This window comes from Spinacia oleracea, chromosome 6 (assembly GCF_020520425.1).
Source record: "Spinacia oleracea cultivar Varoflay chromosome 6, BTI_SOV_V1, whole genome shotgun sequence".
NCBI lineage: Eukaryota > Viridiplantae > Streptophyta > Magnoliopsida > Caryophyllales > Amaranthaceae > Spinacia > Spinacia oleracea.
In genome coordinates this window covers 134,192,253-134,213,672 of record NC_079492.1, presented here as the reverse complement: position 1 = coordinate 134,213,672, position 21,420 = coordinate 134,192,253, and the positions used below count along the sequence as shown (strand labels likewise).

At 36.7% G+C, this 21,420-nt stretch overlaps 3 protein-coding genes and 1 non-coding gene across 4 annotated transcripts; 1 reads left to right on the top strand and 3 right to left on the bottom strand.

The window, feature by feature from the left end:
* Positions 1-1,906: 1,906 nt before the first annotated feature.
* LOC110785320 (uncharacterized) lies at positions 1,907-5,638 on the top strand. The gene is made up of 2 exons (XM_021989756.2): positions 1,907-2,064; positions 3,445-5,638. Exons 1-2 carry the CDS (start codon positions 2,041-2,043, stop codon positions 5,455-5,457), a joined length of 2,037 nt encoding a protein of 678 aa, XP_021845448.2. The 5' UTR covers positions 1,907-2,040; the 3' UTR covers positions 5,458-5,638.
* Positions 5,639-9,041: 3,403 nt separating this feature from the next.
* On the bottom strand, positions 9,042-13,853 carry LOC110785321 (uncharacterized). The gene is made up of 10 exons (XM_021989757.2): positions 13,693-13,853; positions 12,832-13,091; positions 12,539-12,743; positions 12,359-12,449; positions 12,090-12,235; positions 10,970-11,213; positions 10,782-10,886; positions 10,465-10,647; positions 10,151-10,355; positions 9,042-9,666 (listed from the first exon to the last, which is right to left on the bottom strand). Exons 2-10 carry the CDS (start codon positions 13,052-13,054, stop codon positions 9,179-9,181), a joined length of 1,890 nt encoding a protein of 629 aa, XP_021845449.2. The 5' UTR covers positions 13,055-13,091; positions 13,693-13,853; the 3' UTR covers positions 9,042-9,178.
* Positions 13,854-15,524: 1,671 nt separating this feature from the next.
* Positions 15,525-15,598, bottom strand: TRNAT-AGU (transfer RNA threonine (anticodon AGU)). Its single transcript has one exon. It is a non-coding gene; the product is annotated as a tRNA-Thr (tRNA).
* Positions 15,599-16,406: 808 nt separating this feature from the next.
* Positions 16,407-20,019, bottom strand: LOC110785322 (multiple C2 domain and transmembrane region protein 16). Its single transcript, XM_021989758.2, has one exon. It carries the CDS (start codon positions 19,575-19,577, stop codon positions 16,524-16,526), a length of 3,054 nt encoding a protein of 1,017 aa, XP_021845450.1. The 5' UTR covers positions 19,578-20,019; the 3' UTR covers positions 16,407-16,523.
* Between the last annotated feature and the right edge of the window lie 1,401 nt (positions 20,020-21,420).

Below are 21,420 nucleotides of genomic sequence, written 5' to 3'. Positions count from 1 at the left end.
TTAATGAAAGGAAATTGTTATGCAATGGAGATTTGTGTGACGAAAGTTCCAGTTTCTTTGTTATTTCTCTGTTTTGGATTATTAGCATTAATGTCAGATGTAGATAATTTGATACAGGGAATTAGAATATTTGCGAAGGAAGATCGATGCTAAATTAGAATATAGGAATGGTTCGTATTCGTATCATGGTATTTATTGGAAATAGTTTATCCGATTCTATTACTTTTCAAGTAACCTTTAAAATTTACTTCTATGTTTTAAAGAGTGATAGAAGGAAATAGTCGAGTTTGAACAATACCTAACCAAGTATTTATCATGTTTTATTAGCAAAATGTGCTTGAAAACTTTCCAAAGTAGACTTGAAAAAAGTTATGTAACACTCAACCTCTCTCTCAAAAGTAAGACCCTGTGCCCCTAAAAAAAAAAAGTAAGACCCTATTTTGTTTACCTTATTTCCACTTATTTCAGAAAAAATAAGTTCAAATAAGATAAATTAAGAAAAATAAGGGCTGACTAAGTACAACTTATAACTAAAATAAGTTTTGGTAAGTTTTAACAAGTTCTGATAAGTTCAATTAAGTTCAGTTAAATTCAGATAAAATAAGTTCAGATAAAATAATAAGTGAAAACACTACAAGAAATTGTACTATTAACGACGGAAAATCCCGTCGCGAAAGGCCAATAATCGTTGATTAACGACGGGATTTTCTGTCGCGAACCCGTCATAAAAGGGGGTCGTCGTTAATAGAAATCCCGTCGTAAATCCATCGTAAACGTCCCGTCGTAAAAAACATTTGCGACGGTTATTCCCGTCATTCATTGGTTGTTAGCCCCGTCGCAAAAGGCTTTTGCGACGGAATTTTTGACCCGTCGTAATTAGGTTGTCGTTAAAGATACAAATTCTTGTAGTGAAATCAGGTGAATATAACGCACCCTAAATTTATTTTCCCTTCACTTTCCCATAACAAAGGATGTCAAAGTTGCCAACGTCTCAATTCATTGTTAATTTATAATAAATATAATATAATAATACAACTAATTAACATCTATAATAAATTACTAATATATTAAAAAAACGTTATGAAAAATGTATATGTGCCACGTAGACACGTAGTACTCTTCTCTTTACGCCACACCATTCACGAACTTTGACCTTATGTTTGGAGAGTAACTCCCATTACCATCTTAACCAATCACTAACTAGCTTTTGAACCCGTTCAATGAACGGGCTAATTATATAGTGTTGTTAAGCTGTCTTTTAAACTGCTAATTTTATTGATGGTTTGTGATTTTAGTGGGAATATATGGTTTTATATATAGATGAAATTTGAAAGTTAAGAAAATGTATAAATTAGATGGTGAATTAAAATTGAGCGTTAAAGAGAGAGATGGAGTAGCTAGAAGATGTTGAATGAATATATGAATTAAATGGTGTTAAAATTGGTATTGAATGAGGAAGATGAAGTAGTGTTGAAAATGTAAAATGGAAAAATTAAAAAACAAAAAATAAATTTATGGGTGAAAAATGAGAGTGACACGTATCATCTAATTATTTATGATTATCCTTTTTAAATAATAGACTAGATATAGATTATTGTTTATCGATGCAAATCAATAACTAGTGTTCATATAAATGAGTGATATCACTATCACCAATAATAATATTTTGTCCGAATTTAACAAATGTCGTGCACACCGTGTGTTAATGTAGCCCTGCCGACGTTGAGCATTCCACATTCTAATTTTCTACCGCGTCACTTTAATGATTAATCCGAATTGAAACCGTATTATTCCAGTCACCGACTGTGTACGCGAATTCGATGACAGCATCGTCCTTGACGTGCCACGCAACAGTCTATCCTTTCTAAAATCCAATCCTTTAAAGCGGTGAGCTTATAAACGTACAAACCCCAGTCATACTATTACATACCCAAATATATAAATAAACCATAGTTTCTCATTACTATTTTTAGAAAGCCTCTAGATTTCTCTGTCCTCTCTCAATTTCTCATCTTCGATCAGAACTCAAAAGCCAAAGCCATGACCAAAGAAGAAGCTCAAAAGGTTTGATTTTTTATTTCTTTCCTCAACTTTTTACATAACGATGAATTAAATTGTTACTTCTAATTTTGATGATCTTTTTATATGATTGATTATGAATTGTTCGTGACATGGTTTTTGATTTGATTTAATTTTAATTGCTAGTTTTTATTTTGGGTATTCATCTTTAATAGAAATTCTGCAATTAGGTTTTATGCTGTTGATTAGCTCTTCAATTTGGGTTTTTTTCGGTCTGAAATTCAGGATTTAGATCATGTTGGTACATTCTGTGGTAGATTTTTCTGTATTTTTTCCTGATTTTATAGTGAATTTCTTGAATCATTGCACAATTTGCGGTAACTTTTTACTTCGTGTTAGCAAAATTATAGCTCCTAGCCTCCAAGGAGGACAGTTTTGAAATTGATTGGGGTTGTTTGATCGCAAAATGTGGAAATGATCTTAGAAAGTGGGTCTGATGTTGTATAATTGCTTCCCCCCACCAACCCCCAACACGCACAGACACACACAAATCCCCCCAAGTTTTGAAGCAGCAGCTGCATCTTGGATGGCCAAATTATGTCATCTTATTGGATAATTACTCGTTACTCGACTGCTTATAAATATGACAGCTTTTCCAGGAATCCTGATATGATTTCAGGGTTGTCCTGAACTTGGAATGTTTTTATTAGTGTCAGGTTTAGGATTGAAACTTTGAGGTACATGTGATGCGGTTATGACAGGGCAGTATGTAAAACCTTATTAATTTTGTTAGGCAAGCCTGCATATATCTAATTTGAGGAAATGTGGTTGTCTTTTCTGGTCATCTATAACTGTGCCCTATCCAGAGAAGATTTCTCGAAGTAGAGATGGTTTTTTAGTGACTTCTTGAAGCAATTTTTTCCTGAAGTATACATGCGTGATGCGTCCGTTGTTGAGTGAATTGTATATGTTTCTGTCTTTTGAAATAATGTCAATCTAATAGAAAACCTCTACAATCATAAGGAACTGGTACACCTTTTATGTGGGAAGCCCTTGCAGTGGTGTTATCGTGTTGATATGGTGTGGCTCTCTATTTGATGGTGTACGTTTATGTGGGTTTGGCAAGACCGGATAAAATTTTATTGCTTTATATGCATTTTCTCTCTTCTTGTTAATTATAAAAATAAACATCAATGTGTTTAATCTTACTGAATTTTGGTGGATGTCTAGTTGTTTTCTATTTCAATGTTAGTTGTTTAGAGTTTGTTTAAACTTCAGTTGATGAATTGATTCTTGTACGTTTGAAATGTCATCCTCTTCCTCCTTTGGAAAAAAGAAAGAAACTGTCAGTTTGACTTGAAACTGTCAGTATTTCACAAGTTGCTGACCTATTTGAGATTGATGTTTGGTGGACTTGTCCTGCAGGAAATCAAAATGGGAGATGCCTCTGATTTCGTTATGGTTGAAAAAGAAGAACTGCGGTGCAAAGAAGAAACCAATGTTGTAGAGAAAGAAAATTTGAAAGAGTATGATATTCCAATACATGTTGAAGTAGAAGAAACAGGTAAAGTGGAAAAGAGTAATAAATGTGAACTAGAAAATGAAGAAATAATGGATAATGGACAGGAGAAGAATATTGGTGATTCTGTACGAGTAAAGAAAGTGGAGAGTAATGAGATGGATAGTACGAATAATAAGGAAAAGAAAATTGAGCAACTGAAGACGGAAGATCTAAAAGAAGAATCAGTGCAACAGCAGGTAATCGAAAATGATAAGGACAAGAAAAGGAAAAAGAAAGAAGAGAAAGAAGATGAGTTGAAGGATAGGTCTGTGGATGAAAAACAGAAGGAAAAAGAGGATGGCAAGAAAATTAAAGCAGAAAAGAAAGTTGAGAAGAAGCAAAAGGCAGCCGAGAATGTAGATGACAAAGCGGAAGAATCAGATGAAGAGTTAGATAAGGAAAAAGACAAGAAAGGAGACAAGAAGAAGAAAAAGAAAGACAAGAAGCTGGAGGATGAAGTTCAGGTGTCTGAAGATGGAAATGTGAATACAAAAGATGAAAAGGAACAGAAGAAAAAAGAGAAGGATGAAGAAAAACACAAGGAGAAGGAGAAGAAAAAGAATAAGAATAAGCAGGATGGAAAAACAAAGGAAGAATCAGAGGAGAAAAAGGAGAAGGAAATGAAGAAGAAACAGAAAGATAAGAAGCCGAAAGGTGAAGATGAAAAAAAGGAGAAGAAGGATGAGGTTGTTGAGGGGTCAGAGAAGCATGAATCTAAGAAAGATAAGGAAGTCGAGCATGAGGAAGCAGAAGGATCAGAGGAAGAACTAGCGAAGGAGAAAGACAAGAAAGGAGACAAGAAGAATGAGAAGGAAGACAAGAAGCATGAGGTTGAAGATGAGGTTAAGGTACAGTCAGAACATGGAAAAGAGAAGGAAAAGGACAAGAAAAATAAGAAAAAGGAAAAGAAGGATGATGATAAAGGGAAGAAAGAGAAGAAAACGAACATGGAAAACTGTGAAATTAAGGAAAGCTCTAAGGAAAAATCTGCAGAGGAAGAGGGGAACAGCGAAAAGAAAGATAAGAAGCATAAAAGTAAAGACATAGAAAGGGAAACTAAGGATGAGGCAGGGTCAAAGGAGGATGGGGAGAAAGAAAATAAGAAAGATAAGCTGAAGAATAAATCCGAGTATGAGAAAACAAGAGATTTTGCAGAAGAAGCAGAAGAGCAGCAGGACAAAAAGGAAGGAAAGAAAGAGAAAAAGAAAGACAAGAAAAAGCATAAGGTTGGGGATAAGTCAGAGGGAGAATCTGAAGCAGAAAGGAAAACGGAGGAAGTAGAAGGAAAAAAGAAATTGAAGAAAGATAAGAAGCTGAAAGGCGAGTCTCATGTAGAAGATGAATCAGCAGAAGACATTGAGGACAAGAAGGAAAAAAAGAAAGATAAGAAAAAATCAAAGGATGATCAGAAGTGTAAGGATGAAATTGCATCTAGGGATATAACTAGTGACAAAGATTTGGAGGATATTGACGAGGAGGAGCAGAAGAAAGAGAAGAAAAAGAAGAAGAAGGAAAAGAGTAAAAAGGACGAGGAAGGTGGCAATGTCAAGGATCTTGAGAAGCTAAAGAAGAAGCTGGGAAAGGTTGAGGGAAAGATAGAAGCCCTTCTTATTGAAAAGGTCAACCTCTTGAGTCAGATCAAAGAGGCAGAGGATAAGAACCGTGCATTGGTCGACACAGTCAAAGAAGTTCAGGGTGCCTCTTCCACAGTTCAGACAGGGAAGATGAAGGAGGTGGTGACGAAAAGCAATGATCACACTGAAAAACATGCAGATGTAGTCGTACTTGTATCTGAGGATGTAAAGCTCGAGAAGGCAGAGCTTGAGCACTTTGTCCTTCCTGACAAAAGTAAAGATGTATCCATAACTGAAGTTTAAACTCAAGGTCTCAAGCAGTGTAGGATTTTTTTGCAGACTGCTTTAGAAGGAGATGAAGATGGTTGGTGAGACACTTGTATTTTATGTACTTTTTGTTGTTTGTGTACTGTGAGATAACTTTGTGTGAAAAAAATGTGTATGAATGTTTTATAAATAAATAAAATATGGTAAATTTTGTTGAGACGATTTCCTTAATACTTCCCTTGTGTCGCAGAGTTGTTTTTAGTCGTTGTTTAAAACTTCTTTGATTTATAGAATATTTTATTTGCTTTCTTAGACAAGGAAAGGCCACCCATTGCTGAGGTTATTTTCTTTTTGGTTCTATGCCTTGACGTCTGTGCTTTCAATATTTTATTATTATGTTTCTGCATGATGGAGCCTTTGTATCATAACCCTGAGTTGGTTTTAGGATTTGTCTGTTGATCATTATTATGGAATTTTCCATAGACTGCATCATGTAGCATTCGATAACTGTATTCTGCCAATCCTGTAGAGTGTGGAGTTATATTTATAATTGGCCATTACCTATTCTTTTGAACTCTATGCTAATTAAAATGAATTATTGAACTTCTTCCATGTACATTCTTGAACTTTGAGCTTCTTAGTATGACAAATGTAATGTGTATCAAGGAGTTCATTCGATAGCAATGACTAGATAATTTAGATGTGTTGCTGCTAAATTATTTTTTCTAACTTATTTGTTGCATCTATCCTTGATATTGCAAGTCAATTGTTCTGGAATGTTTTCCTTTTTATCCCAGAGCAGAGCACATAGTGTTGCATGGACAAGTTTGTTTACTCTTTCCAATTTTACTGCGTGTCACAGCTCTTATTTCTGACTGCGTCTGTATGAAGCGCATTTTTCTTAACAGCAACTGTATAATTTGTCCAGCCATAATATTTCTTGAGCTGGAAGTAGCGTCACTAGAGTTGTGTGCCCACCCTTTTAGTGTCTTTTGCTTCATATCAAAATAAAGACCATCTTTCGCTGAAACATCTTTTGCTGAGTATCAGGGAAGATGGCACAAGTGCAGCATTGAATAACTGCATGTTATTATTTTAACACCCCATGTATTAGGATCTGACAACCCATTGCTGTCATAGGAAACCAGGAGCATGAAAAGCTCCTACATTTCTTCAGAAAGAGTTGGGCTCTGTTTGTACGAGGAAAATCGGAAATTATATTCCTGAAGAGCGCTTCTTCATTTCCTTTATTTTGTTTGGGCAAGATAAGAAAGTTCTGATTGAAAACAATTTCCATCTGATGGAAACTATTTCCCTTCGTTTCCAGAAAATCTCTGCCTGATCCACTCTTTTGTGCGCAACAAACTCTTTTTCAAAAATTTCTCTTGGCCAGCTGATAAGGTTCTCCAGCCATCTTTGTTTTCCAAATTACAGGTACTTTCTCAATTCTCCCTTCTCTTCTAGATTGATCTAGTTTTAATATTTTAGTTATATTTCATTCAATCTATGGATTTAGTACTTATTGATTGATCCAATTTTTCAATATTATTCTTTTTGCTAGTAATTATAACTTCACAGTTTCGCATCCAAGGCCTGAAAATATTAACACTCCCATACTGCCATATTCAATTCTTTCAAACCTATAAATTCACAATTACTGTTTTTGACCATTGGGCACAACCCCTACACTGGAAATGGAGAAAGGGCTAGGATTTTTATTGCGTCAGGATAATGCTACTTTTTGTTAATTGGGCAAGTATTTTTGGTTTGAAAAAATAGAACAAATTTCCCTAGGAACAAATTTTTTATACTTGCATATTACTGTTTTTGACCATTGGGCACAAAAACAGTAATTGTTTTTCCAATTACTGTTTTTGACCATTGGGCACAACCCCTACACTTGTTGCATACTTGCATATTACAAATTTCCCTAGAAAAAATAGAACAAATTTCCCTAGGAACAAATTTCACTGGTTAATTTCCCTAGGAACAAATTTTTTATTGCGCAAAGTTTTGCAATATGCAAGTATGCAACAAGCTCCACAAAACAAATATTAAAGCTGCGAGTGCTGTAATACAGATGCCTGTGTAGCTATCTTGTAACTTGCCAGATTGGAATTACGGCTTCATGTATCTCCACCGGCAAAACATACTTCTTGTGTCCCAAATAAAGTTCCACACTATTGTTAGGATAATGCATTTGTATTTTCCAAGGTAGTAAGTTGCGTTCTCAAATACGCCCCGTTAGTGGTTACTAAGTTGGAGCACTGTATGATTCTGATAGAGGGAATGTATACTAGTGACATAGGAGCTCTTGATATGATGTGAGATTTAACACAAATGCAAGGCAAAAAATACTTGCTTTTGTCTCTGAAATTCTTTTGTTGCATTAGTATTTAGTGTACTAAGAGGCTGTCCAAGCAAAAAGCATTTACCTTGGGGACCTTGGCTTCAAAATAAGAAACGAGGTAAGTTCGAGGACTAAGAGCTTTCAGTATTAGATTGCAGAGTGTTTTGTAATTAAACTCACCAGGTGAGTCATGAAGGAAATTGATCCTGTGTTTTCTTTTTTCAAATCTTCAGCATTTGTTTTAAAATGGGAGTTTAGAGAAGTGAGACCATCTCTCCAGCCTAAGTTTACAGGGTCTTGTACCAGAATCCTGTAAAGGCAGAGAATGAATATGTTCCCTTCTGAATTTTTCCACAAAGATGATTACATACTATTTTCTATTTTTCTGACCGTCCATTAGACTGTCCTGTCTAAAGTTTTTTTTTATTAATATTGAATTCCCGCTCTGTGCTTTTTTCTCCCTCTCTTCCATTTCGTTTAGAATCTTCTCTTTTTTGTCAAAGCTTCATTTTCTGAATTTTACTGATTGACAGTACTATCAGGCAATCAACTGCAAAGCTTTTCTGTCATTCTTAATGGCTTGTCTTTTCTTTGTACAGACAGTTGACAGAATATATTCATACATTCTGTTTCATGGTTCACTCCTACATGTCTTCTTCAATAAGTTAGCATTAATTAGTTCCCTGGATTCTGAGCTGGAGAGAATCATGAATCTGCATGCCTTTTGTATCGATGCTGCTAATGGCTGTAAGCAATCCTGTATTTCATCTTCTAATCATACTATTGGTTTCCACCCTTGCCCATTTTTTGTACTAATGAGTGTGCCATATATATGACTTAGCACGGGAGTTATGACCATGGAAATGTAGAAATTGAACTAGATGAATATATAGAACTTATATGCATATCTCAAATGCTTATTAATTTTTTCCTGATGAATCACTTGGTACAGTTCAAACCATTTATTGCTCTTTTTCTACTTTATATATTATGTCATTATGTGCCTCACGGAATCCATAGGTAGGTATGCTATGTTATGACTTGGGAATACTTTTTTTTATGTTCCATTTAACTCTTAATATGTTTCAAGCATATGTTTTCGTGTTCTAGGCGTTGCAGTACTCTTGTTTGAAGCCAAAAAGCTACTTCTGAAGTATTTTCTGAAATACAACCAGTCGAGTTATTGCTGTTTTACGTGCTTGTGTGGATTTTTTTTATCCTGGAGCAGCCAGGGGAGGGGGGGGGGTTGAAGATGATTTAGAATGACAAATTTCAAATAGATCAACCTATTATTTCAAGAAAATGCCGTGCTCCACTTGGAACATGAAAATTCAGTTACAGCTCGGGAACAATGAGAAGGATCACTAAGTCTACAAATCAAGGCCAAAGGTAACAGTGAGCTGAATTCTAGTAATCCTTGCTAGGCTTAGTGGTAAGTCCAAACCCAAATGGGAAAAGTGGGTCATAATGTGGATCACCCACATTCATAGGTAGCTGATCAACAGTCTTGAACCAAGTTCTAGGACTCTTCCCTGTGAAACCATAATCACCAAATAGAACATCAGCAACACCCTGACCCTCACTTCCTGGTAACCATGCAGCTACGAGGGCATTCATCTTAGAAACATATGGCTCGATTACAACAGGCCTGCCTGAGATGACAACAACAACGCACTTCACTGCCCCACATACATTCTTGATGGTGCTGTAACCTGGCTCAGCTATCGTTAAATTCAAGCTGTCACCGAATGTCTCAGCGTAGGGGCGTTCCCCCACCACGACGATGGCGTAGGAGAATTTGTTGGACTTGACAAAGTTGCTGTCAGGGTTCTCTTGGTACACTACTTCCGTCTTTGGATCAACTGTCTTCTTTATGGCTTTGAGGATCGTTGTCCCTGATTATTTCATTAATTTTGTTATTAGTCATCTATGCAGGACAACAAATTACTAGCAAAAATGTGACAGCATAAAAGAATCACCACACTGTTAACATACAAGTGTCTGTCTGAGGCTCTGAGGTACGTACTACAATCTATGATCAATGATCAATGCACACACCGTGCGTAGTTTATTAAGCAGTTTAGGATTAGGATTTCCATAAATGATTTGAAGAAAAAAAATCTAATAAATAGCAGGGGATTATTTTAGTAAGGTCAAGTCAAAGTCTTTCATCAATCTACTCCGCAAAACAGGGTACTTGAATCTCACTGAATAAGTATTAAGTAGTAATAATAAATCGAAGTTTCAGAAACTTGTTTCAAAGTTAATACAGTCACATGGTTTAGCTATTATTAAACTAATTCTGAATTATAGCACATGGTTGTAGTTTTGCAGGCACGAGGCGGAAAGACAGAGGAAGTGAAGTTAAAAATATAATACCTTGAGTGAGGTTGTTGCCATCAAGTCCTTGCCACTCAATAGTCCATCCACCACATTGGTTACCTAGATTGTCAGCATGGCTTCCAGCAACAAGTATTTTCGGTGCTTTCTTAGGAAGTGGTAGCATTGGCTTCTCAGCTGCTTTGCCGTTCTTCAATAGCACCAGTGATTTCCGCACTGCTTCCCTTGCTATTTCTCGGTGTTCCTGTTTTATTCGGTAAGTGACTATGGTGTCTTTTGTACAACTTTTGATGTTTCATATATTGTTCAAAGGACAATAAGAAATGAATTGAAAACTTATTAGGAGTACAAACCTGACTTCCCAGCTGGTGGACTTGACTATTATCGGCCAATGGGTGCTCAAACAGACCCATCTGAAACTTGACTCTCAGAATTCTTTGAACTGCATCATCAATTCTGCTCATTGGGATGTGATTGTCTTTTACATGTGAGGTTAGATTACTGATGAACTCTGTGTAGTTGTAAGGAACCATGACCTGCAATGTTAATTAACATATCAAAGGTTGAATTAGAGCATGGTAAGCGAAGATGATAACAGAAGTTAAGCTCTATAGTGCCTAAGTTTGTAGAGAAAAAAACAGGGTTGAGTTGAAAAGCTGGAGTTAATAACCATATCAATCCCGGCATGAATTCCCTCTAGTACGGACATTGAATAGTTAGCGTGAGGTGGTGAAGTAATCCTGTCGAGTCCCTGCCAGTCGGAGATAACAAATCCCTGCCATTGACAAACTTGTAAACATTTCAGCAGTAATATGGAAGAAATTTCTGTTACATTGATTAGTTAGAGAAAGTTCTTACCCTGAATTTGAGTGTGTTCTTAAGGAAACCAGTAATGAGATTATAGTTAGCATGCATCTTAACACCATTCCAGCTGGAGTAAGAAACCATGACTGTAGATACACCATTGATAATGGCGTTGTAATAGCCAGGCATGTGAGTGGTAAGTAACCCATGAAAGTCAATAACTGTGTTATTCTCGTTTATCCCTGTGGTTGTGCCACCATCCCCAACATAGTGCTTAGCACATGCAGCAACCTTGTTCCTGAATATAAACATATCATCAAAAAAAAGTAGCATGACCAAAATCATCATGGATATTCTTAGTAATTACTCTGTATTATTTTAATATCGAGTAATTGTGTCATCGTTTATTGAGTTCTTTCCATGTGATTAATTTTTATTTATCTTATTTGTTTTAACCAAGGATTACATATGTGTTACTGACATATGGTTCAAAAACTACCCTGATCGGTACTTAATTAGCCCCATTCATTATCCCTACCTCAATATGACAAATGGTGTAAACGGGATTCGATCCCAGATTTTGGGTACCATACCCTCAATACTTTACCAACTAAGCTAGTTGACACTAACAACAAATGAAATAATTATAATAACTAGTGTGTGCACATTGACTAAACTATCTGTCAGTAATGTAATAAAATATTTGCAAGTTGAACTCAATTTAAAGACCACGTACTATTGACTGTTCTGGAGATATTACAATCTACAATTAAGTCAGTGGTGGTCCATATCACTCTCCTGTCATGGCTGTCAATATATGAAAAATAAGATCCTTAAGTTGCTTTCACTTTGACCATTTAACCATATTTTAATGTTTCTTGCATCTAATTTTCAATTCACGTTTTTTAAAATATCAGAAAGCAGACTAGGGAGCGGATCCAATCTTGTTTTCTACCCAATTAAAAAACAAAAAGAAACTGCCGTCATAGGAGACTACAAGTAGACTCCGTTGTATATTGGTTTTTTATTCTCTACCTAAGTGGTGTGCCGAAATCAGTTTTTCCGAGTCAATTCAACCGAGGAAGAGTATTATCTCTAAACCGTTCAGAATAGTATTCGGTAATAGATAAGGAAGATGAAAAAAAATAACAAAATGAACAATTGAAAGACTTACTGTCCACCAACAAAGGGTACACCCTTTCTTGAGTTGTGGGGGATATCACCCTGTAGACCTGGTATAATTTGAGTCATTTCTTGCACTATTTTTGGATCTTCACTGTAACTCTCGTAACATCTGCCCCATCTTGGATCTCTGCAGACCTGATTAATATAGTATTTGTTATAATTCAATGTCTGAAATTATTGCTAATCCAAATCTACCTATCACTGAAATTATCTCTGTTTCATTTTTCATTTCCGAATCTTACTGATCAATATACATACCGCGATACAAGGTGCAAAAACATAAGGAATGCCGGTAGCTCTAACTTCCAAAGCAGTTGCAGCACCAATTCTCTTCACAAGCTCAGGGTCTCTGGTTTATAAAGTACTAGATGTTAACTTAATTATGGGACGGAGGAAGTAAGTATTAGTAATTAAGTAGCAGTAATTAGTAAAAGTTACCTAGTAGCTCCCAAGCCCACATTGTGAGGGAAAATAGTAGCCTTGTAGACATTGTTGTGACCATGAACAGCATCAATCCCGTAAATCATAGGAATGCCGAGGCGAGTAGAGAGGGATCCTTGTTGGAACTCATTCACCATGCTGATCCAAGCCTCAGGGGAGGCCTTTGCAGCAGGAACACTCCCTCCTCCACTAAGTACACTCCCTTCAGTATTCCAACACACCAAGTTTAATCAGATACTGAGAAATTAACAAATAATTAAAAACACAAAAGTGATTAGCAATAAGTTTACCAATGAAGTACTTGTTCATGACATCGCCGGAGGCAACACTCCTTTCAATTTGAGTCATTTGGCCAATCTTTTCCTCGAGTGTCATACGACTCATAAGATCACGAATTCGAGCATTAATTGGCTGTTTAGGATCCTTGTACTTCAGGTATTCTGCATTTGCTATTGATGTGGAGTAACATATTGACAATAATATTGCCACCCAATAGATTGGATACTTCACCATTTTTTGTCAAGGGAGGCTTCCTTCTTTAATTAGTTCCCTTCAATGAACATTGTAACAAACATTTGAGCTAAGATCTCAAGTATATAAAATGATGCTCAGACATTTAATGATCTCAACTTGGATTTCTTTATGATACTTTTTAAGATCTTAATTAGCTCATTGGGTGATTTAATGATCACACCCCACATTGTCAAGTAAAGTTGGATGCAGGAACCAAACAACAAATCCAGAAAAATATCTACATTAAAGAAATGGGACCATAGTTCCATAACGAATAGAATTGGTTTAATAAATATACCCACGTATAAGAAAACAAAACAATACTTGTAAACAAAATCAAGTTCTATATGAGAAAATTTATAACAGGATTTAACTGGAAGTGCTGATTATCATGTTTAAAATTTTAACTAATCAAGTTAGTTGACATCTACGCTGCACAATGATCAAAGGTAATGAACATGATAAACCCAACAACTTCTAAGTGACATGACTAGATCATTTGCATTTAATGCAGCAGTTATTAGCATGGAACAAAAGAACCAAAATCTATTGGGTTAAGCAATTCAATAAACCCGCCCAATAACCAGGCCTAGTAACGAGTAATGGTTAAGCAAAAAAAAAATGGAGTAAGAACTTACTTCGTACAAATGAGGGAACTTTGTGGTTCAGTGCATATAGAGGAATTGAAGTAGAGGAGAGAGAAAGGGGAGATTGAATGAGTAGTCTGTATGACTACTCCGTATTTAGTTGGGATGGTAAATTGGTAATGGTATGGGATATATTAGCGGCAGTAGCATGATGGGTATTTATTTATACAAAAGTCTTGTTTTTTTTATGGCCCCTTCTGATCTGATCTTTCTTAGAAGTTGACAATTCCAATATGGATTCAGTGATTTGGATTGGATTGCTGCAATTAATCTACATGTGATTTATATTGTTGATTATTTATTACGCTTTTATTTATTATCTAAACGGGAGAATTGTGTTTAAGAGGGAACTTTAGTAGACTACTCTTTAACATATTATCAGCCCCACACAAGAACAATCTTATATAAAAAGACCTTTTATAAAAAGTCATACGTTTTGTTCACGTGCAAGTCAATGGCCGGAAAAGCTCGGTCAACACCGGAAATTTCCCTTAGGTTGTTTTTCGCAAAAATAAATAAATTACATTAAGGTATGATTTTACAAAAAAAATTATATACGAAGTAAAATGTCATTTTTGACAAATTTGTCATATAAAATCCTCATTTTATGAGTTGTTTGGTTATTATCCTTTGAATCATATCCGAATGTAGTCCAATTATTTAAATGAGTATTCACTTTGTTTAATTTTTAAGTTTTCATTTGAAGTTTAGGAATAAACTGAGAAAAATGGTGCTCCGATCATAGAAGATGATGTCATATACACTACGTAATTCAAAGAAATGGAACGGTGTGCAGAGTTAGTGGAGTAAGTTTAACACTATCTTCCAACCAAGCTTAAACAAGACTCTTTTGTTTTTTTATTAAATTAGAAAGGAGAAGTACATATACATTATTATAGGATGATCTACTCTCAATCTCTCAAAACTTATCCTAATTATCTAAGGACAACAAAAGAAAATATACAATCGGTAGAACAATTTATTCCATGATGGGTTGGAATAAGTTGGCCAGTGGATGCAACATATTCTACGTTAATTTAGGGCGTGTTTGGCGGCATTTTTTAAGGTAGTGGGTAGCGTTTTGACATATTCAAGACGTTACTTATAAAATGTGTGAGTGTTTGGCAAGGTAGCGACTTAGGTAGCTGTTACTCGGTTAGCGGTAGAGGTAGCGGTTATGTAACTTTTATCAAACGTTAGAATTAGTAGCTTTTAAAGTGGCGGATAGCGTTTGACAAATTTATAGTAAAGTTTTAAACAATATTCTAGCTTTTATTTTATTTTACAATATTTCGCTATTTTTACCAAATATTCATTTAGTTACCTATTTTGACAGTTAACCGTTACCTGCTACTCAATCGCTAACTGCTAATTTTGTCGAACATGACCTTAACTTCTGGATAGGCATAATATAAAATATGACAGCCAAAATGTAGAACAAACTATTAACACCATCATTTGCATTTTGCAAAATAATTACCATTATGGAGTCATGTGGAATAGGTATGCAGTATGTTTAGTTTAAGTTTAAATGGTATGAATCGTATGATTCAACTTTAATACTTCACTAACTTTCAAAATCATGAAACAAAAATTAAAAACCCGATGATATCCAGATTTCCTTTTTAAAAAATCATATTGTAAGCTAAATTTGAATTACACGTCTCCACATGTTGGTCCAGCACTATGATTGCCACATTGCAAACCTCCTATGGTTGTTCACATGGCTTGGCCCATGTCATCTCTTTTCCCAGGCCCGACATTCCTTTTGCTCTGTTTGAATGTTAATAATAACATTAAAAATTTAATGCAAACAAATACAATGCTCTCGTTGAGAGTCGAACTCAAGACCTCCCGCTTACTAAACGGGTGCTCTAACCAACTGAGCTACGAGAGCACGTGTGTTACTGGATTGGTTTTCAATGTTGAAATTTTGTGTTGTTTTGATTAGTTTAAGTTTAAATGGTATGATTCAACTTTAAGACGGAGTACTAACTTTCATAATCATGAAACAAAAATTAAAAACGCGGTGATGTCCAGATTTCATTTTAAAAAATCATATTGTAAGCTAAATTTCAATTACCCGTCAAAAAAAATTACACTTCTCGTTCAGCACTATTCTTGTTCCCACATTGCAAACCTCCTCTTCTTGTTCACATGGTTTGGCCCATGTCATCTCTTTTCCGAGGCCCAATATTCTGTTATGAGATGAAGGCCCTGCGTAAATCGACATGCTACTCCAGAAATTGTTTTTGTTTTTTCCTTTTCTTATAGCTTGTACAACCATTGCGCTAAATGAATCACATACCAGAAAAATAGGAAAAATCAACAACAATTGGGATGAGACTGAAACCTATCTAATCAGAATTCGTCTCAAATCCGGATTAGTCATACAGGTGAACCTAGTGGTAACACAAAAAAAACATATCAGGAAAAATAGGAAAAGTTTTGATACTTTATTAAAAGGGTAAATGGGTTTGATTTTTTTATTGGTTGAGAAATATGTGTAGTACTACTTTACTCCTTATATATTTTATATTTTATTTTTGTGGTGTAAAAACTTGCTAACAATAATAATCGTAATATAAACGAGATCCATTGATGGACACTATCCGTTCAGAGTTTTCTAGTTAGCCGAATTTGCCCGAGTTGATATCCCTCTTGATTGAGCATAAAGCAAGCATACATGAAGGTAATAGATGAGCTTTTTGTTATGCATTAAGCATGTTGCATTTTTTTTTTATAAGAAAAATACACAGTTCATTGAACACAATTAAAGGAAGTAGATACAAATAACTAGTTCTAAGTATTGAATAATAAATCTACAATATTCGATCAGTTTTTGAAGGCAACCTCCTAATGAAATTGATGGCAGGCGAAGGAGCACGATCTCTAAACATCGGATGACGTACATAATAAAATCCTGAAGCCATTGCCACCATCTTTGATGGAACCAAGTACAATATAATTGCCACCACAAAGCATAACCCGACAAATATACCCGTGGCTCTCGGGTCACGCCATGTCACCAATGCTTGTACCCGTTCTCCTTGTGTAGCTAAATCACCCAACACCGTTTGAACCCGTGCGCCTAGTGTACGAAGCTTATCGTATCGTGCACGAACAACCTCCGACGATCTATTGCTCGGCATTATGTCAAATTCTTCATCAAGCTCGTCACGGTCTATGTTTTCAGCTAATGAAATCTTAGGATCAAAATGAGGGAGTGGGTCACGTGACCGGAACCTATAGTTCCATGCACCAATAACAAACACATAGAATGCCAATGTAGGGATTATGAGGTCAGGAAACCAAACTAGCATTACTAGTAACGCATGTACAAGTATGGTTGATGTTGGGTTTTTCCACGTTCTAGTATCTTCAATCCATTTAACAACATCTATTACCCCAGCAACCAAGTTTATAATTCTGTACCAATTTGCACGAACTTTTCTCATACTAAAAGTGTGAGAATCTGCATCCAACATATACCGAACAACTTCTTGCCGGAGGGGTGGTTCGGACCGTGATAAATGAACGGCTAAGATCTTAACAGCCGCGATCCTTAACATCTCTTGTTGCCCCGGGGGAAGTGGCTTGATATGGTGCATTAGTGGTAACAAAGGTTGTGAGTAGACTTGTAACACATCTAGACTAGGACTGCTTCTTACAAATCTTACTGCTAATTCTATGTCACCCATCTTCTTTAACCCCTTAGGTGTTAGTGAAAGTAAAGGGTATGAATTTCTGTACACTTTTCCGGTGTGTAGGGTGGAGATACGTACACGTACCTTTCCGATTCTTAAATCCGGACGTGTACCGTCTAGTGGCTCTTGGCTTTCGTACACTCCCGAACTGTCGAAAACTCCGATGGTTAGTACCGTACAAGGGTCATACACTTTCCATGTGTACTGCTCATTCCACTTTGGATCCAAATTATCGGACACGGTACGAGTACGAACCCATTTAGGACCGTACTTAGCTATAGCGTAAGCATCAGTTGATCCTTTCCCGTTCACTGCCTTCACAGGGAGAAGCTCCCTACACCCAATGATCCCTAGCTCTACCATTCCTACAGCAGGCTTCCATAATTGCCTTGCCGTGGGGCGGTAATCGCTACACATATGAGCAGCCTCCTCCATTACATGGTATCCACCATCAAAGCACAACCTCAATTGAACTCTAGCTTTATACCCGCTACTAGGATCATCAAAGGTGAACCATTTACCCACCACATTCCGATCATCCACACGTCTCTCAATCGATGTTAAAGCCACCCTAGCGACTCCTACGACGATTGACCCCTTTGGTCCGCGGTGCTCTAATGTAAAGACCAATTGGTCACCAAATGGCTCGGCTGCCACAAACATCAAATCCTCATTCCAAGCCGGTGAGCCGTTTCGGCTAATTACAGCCGGCTTTGTTTTGAAGACTTGAAATCCAAGTTGGGCCTTGACTTGAAGCATTGACTCCTTTGACGCAAACAAAATGTCTTGTGCTTCCATTATAGTTGCTCTCAAGTACCATAACTTCGGAGATAAGTACACTTTAGCTCTTGAGTTTACATTCCCAGCAGTATCAGTTTTCCAAGCTTCTGGAAATGATTCATCAGCTTGAGTCCCGACCCAAGTGGCGAGCATCAAGTCACCGTTGTGGGCCCCGCCTCCTTCGAGCCGGTACCATTGTGGGGCCAAGGGACTATCTGGAGGATCCCTTAAAGGTATCTCCGTCGTGTCAAAACATATTCCCCCTAAGAACTCCCTCATTGACAACCCCTCGGTGGGATCCAGTGCTCCCGGGTTTAGCGGATCCCACACCGAGACCTCCAAAATAGCAGAGGATTCCGGCGAGTCGCGGCTGAAGGCATACGTCTGATCCCACTCAAAGAAGGTGGTTTTCCTGGCGGGTTTTGAAACCACACGGTGGTTTGAAACCACAATCTTCACTACTGGACAACCATTAGTAGGAAGGGATCTTGCCTTTACAACACGGACAAAGAGGTAATGCATCTTCTCAACAAGATCGAACGTCGACCGTTCAATCGGAATGCTCTCAAATGACGCCGTAGATACCGATCTTGATATTGACGGCGTTGGTGGCATCGACGGCGGAGGTTTGATCCCAATGTCATCAGCAATTCTTACTTCTGGTATAGTACCGGAAACCGACGACGCCATCATTTCAATCTCTGGAGGTGGGTCCCTCATTGGTGACGGTGGTGGAAATTCCGGTGGAGGTGGTGGCAATTCTTCCTGCTCATTATGATCATCAACTTTTATCTCCTCCTGTTCAGGTGGTAACGGTGGTCCTTCATCTACTTGCTCAGGTGGCGGCGGTGCAGGAGTAGCTGACGTATCAACAGGAGAATCCGTAGGAGGCTGCTCTTCTTTCTGCTCCTCTACAGGAGGAGATTCCTCTGGAGGTGGAATCTCCGGCTCCGGTGGAGGTGGTGGTGGTGTAGGTGCTTCATCGGAGTAATAAACCTTCAAACCAATCTCCCCTTGTATCCAACTAAGAAGATACTTCTTCTCAAGTGGAAAATACATCAATGCCTCCTCCCCTTTCCTAACGAACTGAGTGGAGCTCGAGCTGAATCTAACCCTACCCAAATGGTTATGCCTACGGGTAGGGCCATAATTCTTGTCATGATAAACATCAATCTCAAGGATGTCGCCAAACACGGTGGACGGCCCACCCATGTTGAACTCAAGGGCCTCATTCCAAGTCGGGTTGAGGTCCTTGACGATGGTTTTAGTCCGTTTTCGCTGACCGTAAAAGTCCACGACAACGTAAGGGCTAGAGGTGCCATGACCATCTTTAGGCAAGAGATTTCTTGCGTCTACAACTTCTACTATTAGTTTCCTCACTGTCGCCATTATTTTTTTTGTAGGGTGGAGGTATAATTTTATTGCATGGTAAGAGACTAAGAGAGGAAGAATATAATAAAATTGGACCAATAGTGTATGAAATAATAGAACAAAAATGTACAACAAATTTATAATATACTTGTAGGGGAATAAAAGCAAGTAATATGAATCTTACAGAAACGGGAGAACAAAGTAAGAAGAGGGAAAAAAAAAAGAGAAAGGGATAGATGATGATAAAGCAAGTAATAATTATGGGTAATTACGTTTGTGATTGTGAGATTTAAGAGGAAATATATTATGATGTTAAGACTGAGATTAAGAAGCTAATTAGGAGGGGGAAGGAGAAGAAGAAGAAGAAGAAGAAGAAGAAGAAGAAGAAGAAAGATGGTGTTGGAGGAAGTGAGTTTTATAGATGGAGGAGAGGTGTGTGTAATAAAGCAAAAGATGAGATTAATTAACTTAATGTGCAAGCATGAGACCGGAGTAAGAAAGAAAGCTTCTTTTTACTTTTGCTTTCTTCAGAGAAATTCATTTAGTATATATATACTGTTCTTAGTAATTAGCTAGCTTGGTAAGGATATACCTTTGTGTCTTTGTTGTTTTTTCTTTTAATCAATTGCTCTTTTTACTCCCTCTGTTCCGGAATACTCGACCCGGTTTGATCGGCACAGAGTTTAAGGGACTTGAATTGACTTATTTAATTTAATAGATAGTAGTTGATAGTGAGGTATTATTTTAATGTAGTTAGTGGGAAATGTGTAAAGGGTAGGGTTGGGGGAGAGTATGGGTTGAATTTTTAATTATGTTTTGTATGAAGTAGGGGGTAGGTGGGTTAATAAGGGTGGAGTGGGAAATAATATAATATTGTTAGAATATTTCCATTTTTAGAAACAGGTCAAGTATTAAGGGACGGACCCATAAGGAAAACATGTCAAGTATTCCGGGACGAAGGGAGTATATTGTTTTGAATTTGGCAAAATCGATTCTAACTACATTTCCAAATATGGTCTATACACCCGGGTGCACAATGCTCACTGTGCATCCTGTTTTACAAAGAACATATAGTTCAAATACAAAGAACCTATTGTTCATACCCAAAGAACATATAGCCAATGAACATATAGTTCAAATTCATAGAACATATAATTTAAATATTTCACTAGTTCATGTACATTGAAATCGTTCTCAATGTTCTTTAGATTTTCAATAAATGTTCAACAGGGTGCACAATGAGCACTGTGCACCCGGGTGTATAATCCAAATTGCGTTAATCTGTATAGCTACTTATAGTCCGCTTATGTCCAAACGAGTGTCAAATTTGTCAAACATGGATCACATTTGTATCCTTCCTTCTTAGCTTGTAGAATTCCCTGTCTTCTTTGCAACAAAAAAGGCTCTAATAACTGCAGTTTCTACCTTTCTTACACAAATTATTACGATATTTCTTCTAAAATGGAGGGACTAAGGAAATGGCTGTTAAGTTCGTCGATAAGTATCGATTATGGTTACAAAGCACAACTTCTACTTACTTAACAACCAAATATGCCACAAAATTGAAAATGTAATTTGTTCAGTAATACGGAGTAGTTCATTACGATAAAAAAATAAGACTGCAATTAAACTTTATGATCAAATAATTTTACGTTTATTATATATTTTTACTTGATAATTAACAAGTTATGTACATTATTATTGTCAAATAGTTATGATTTTGTGTTAATAATGATAGTTTTCGTGTTAACTATTATAATTTTTATGTTAACAATTATAGTCTTGTGAGTAAAACGGTCTTATGCAAAACTTAAATCGCCCAAATTCTAATTAAGAAATACTCATTTCAGTAGGAAATAGA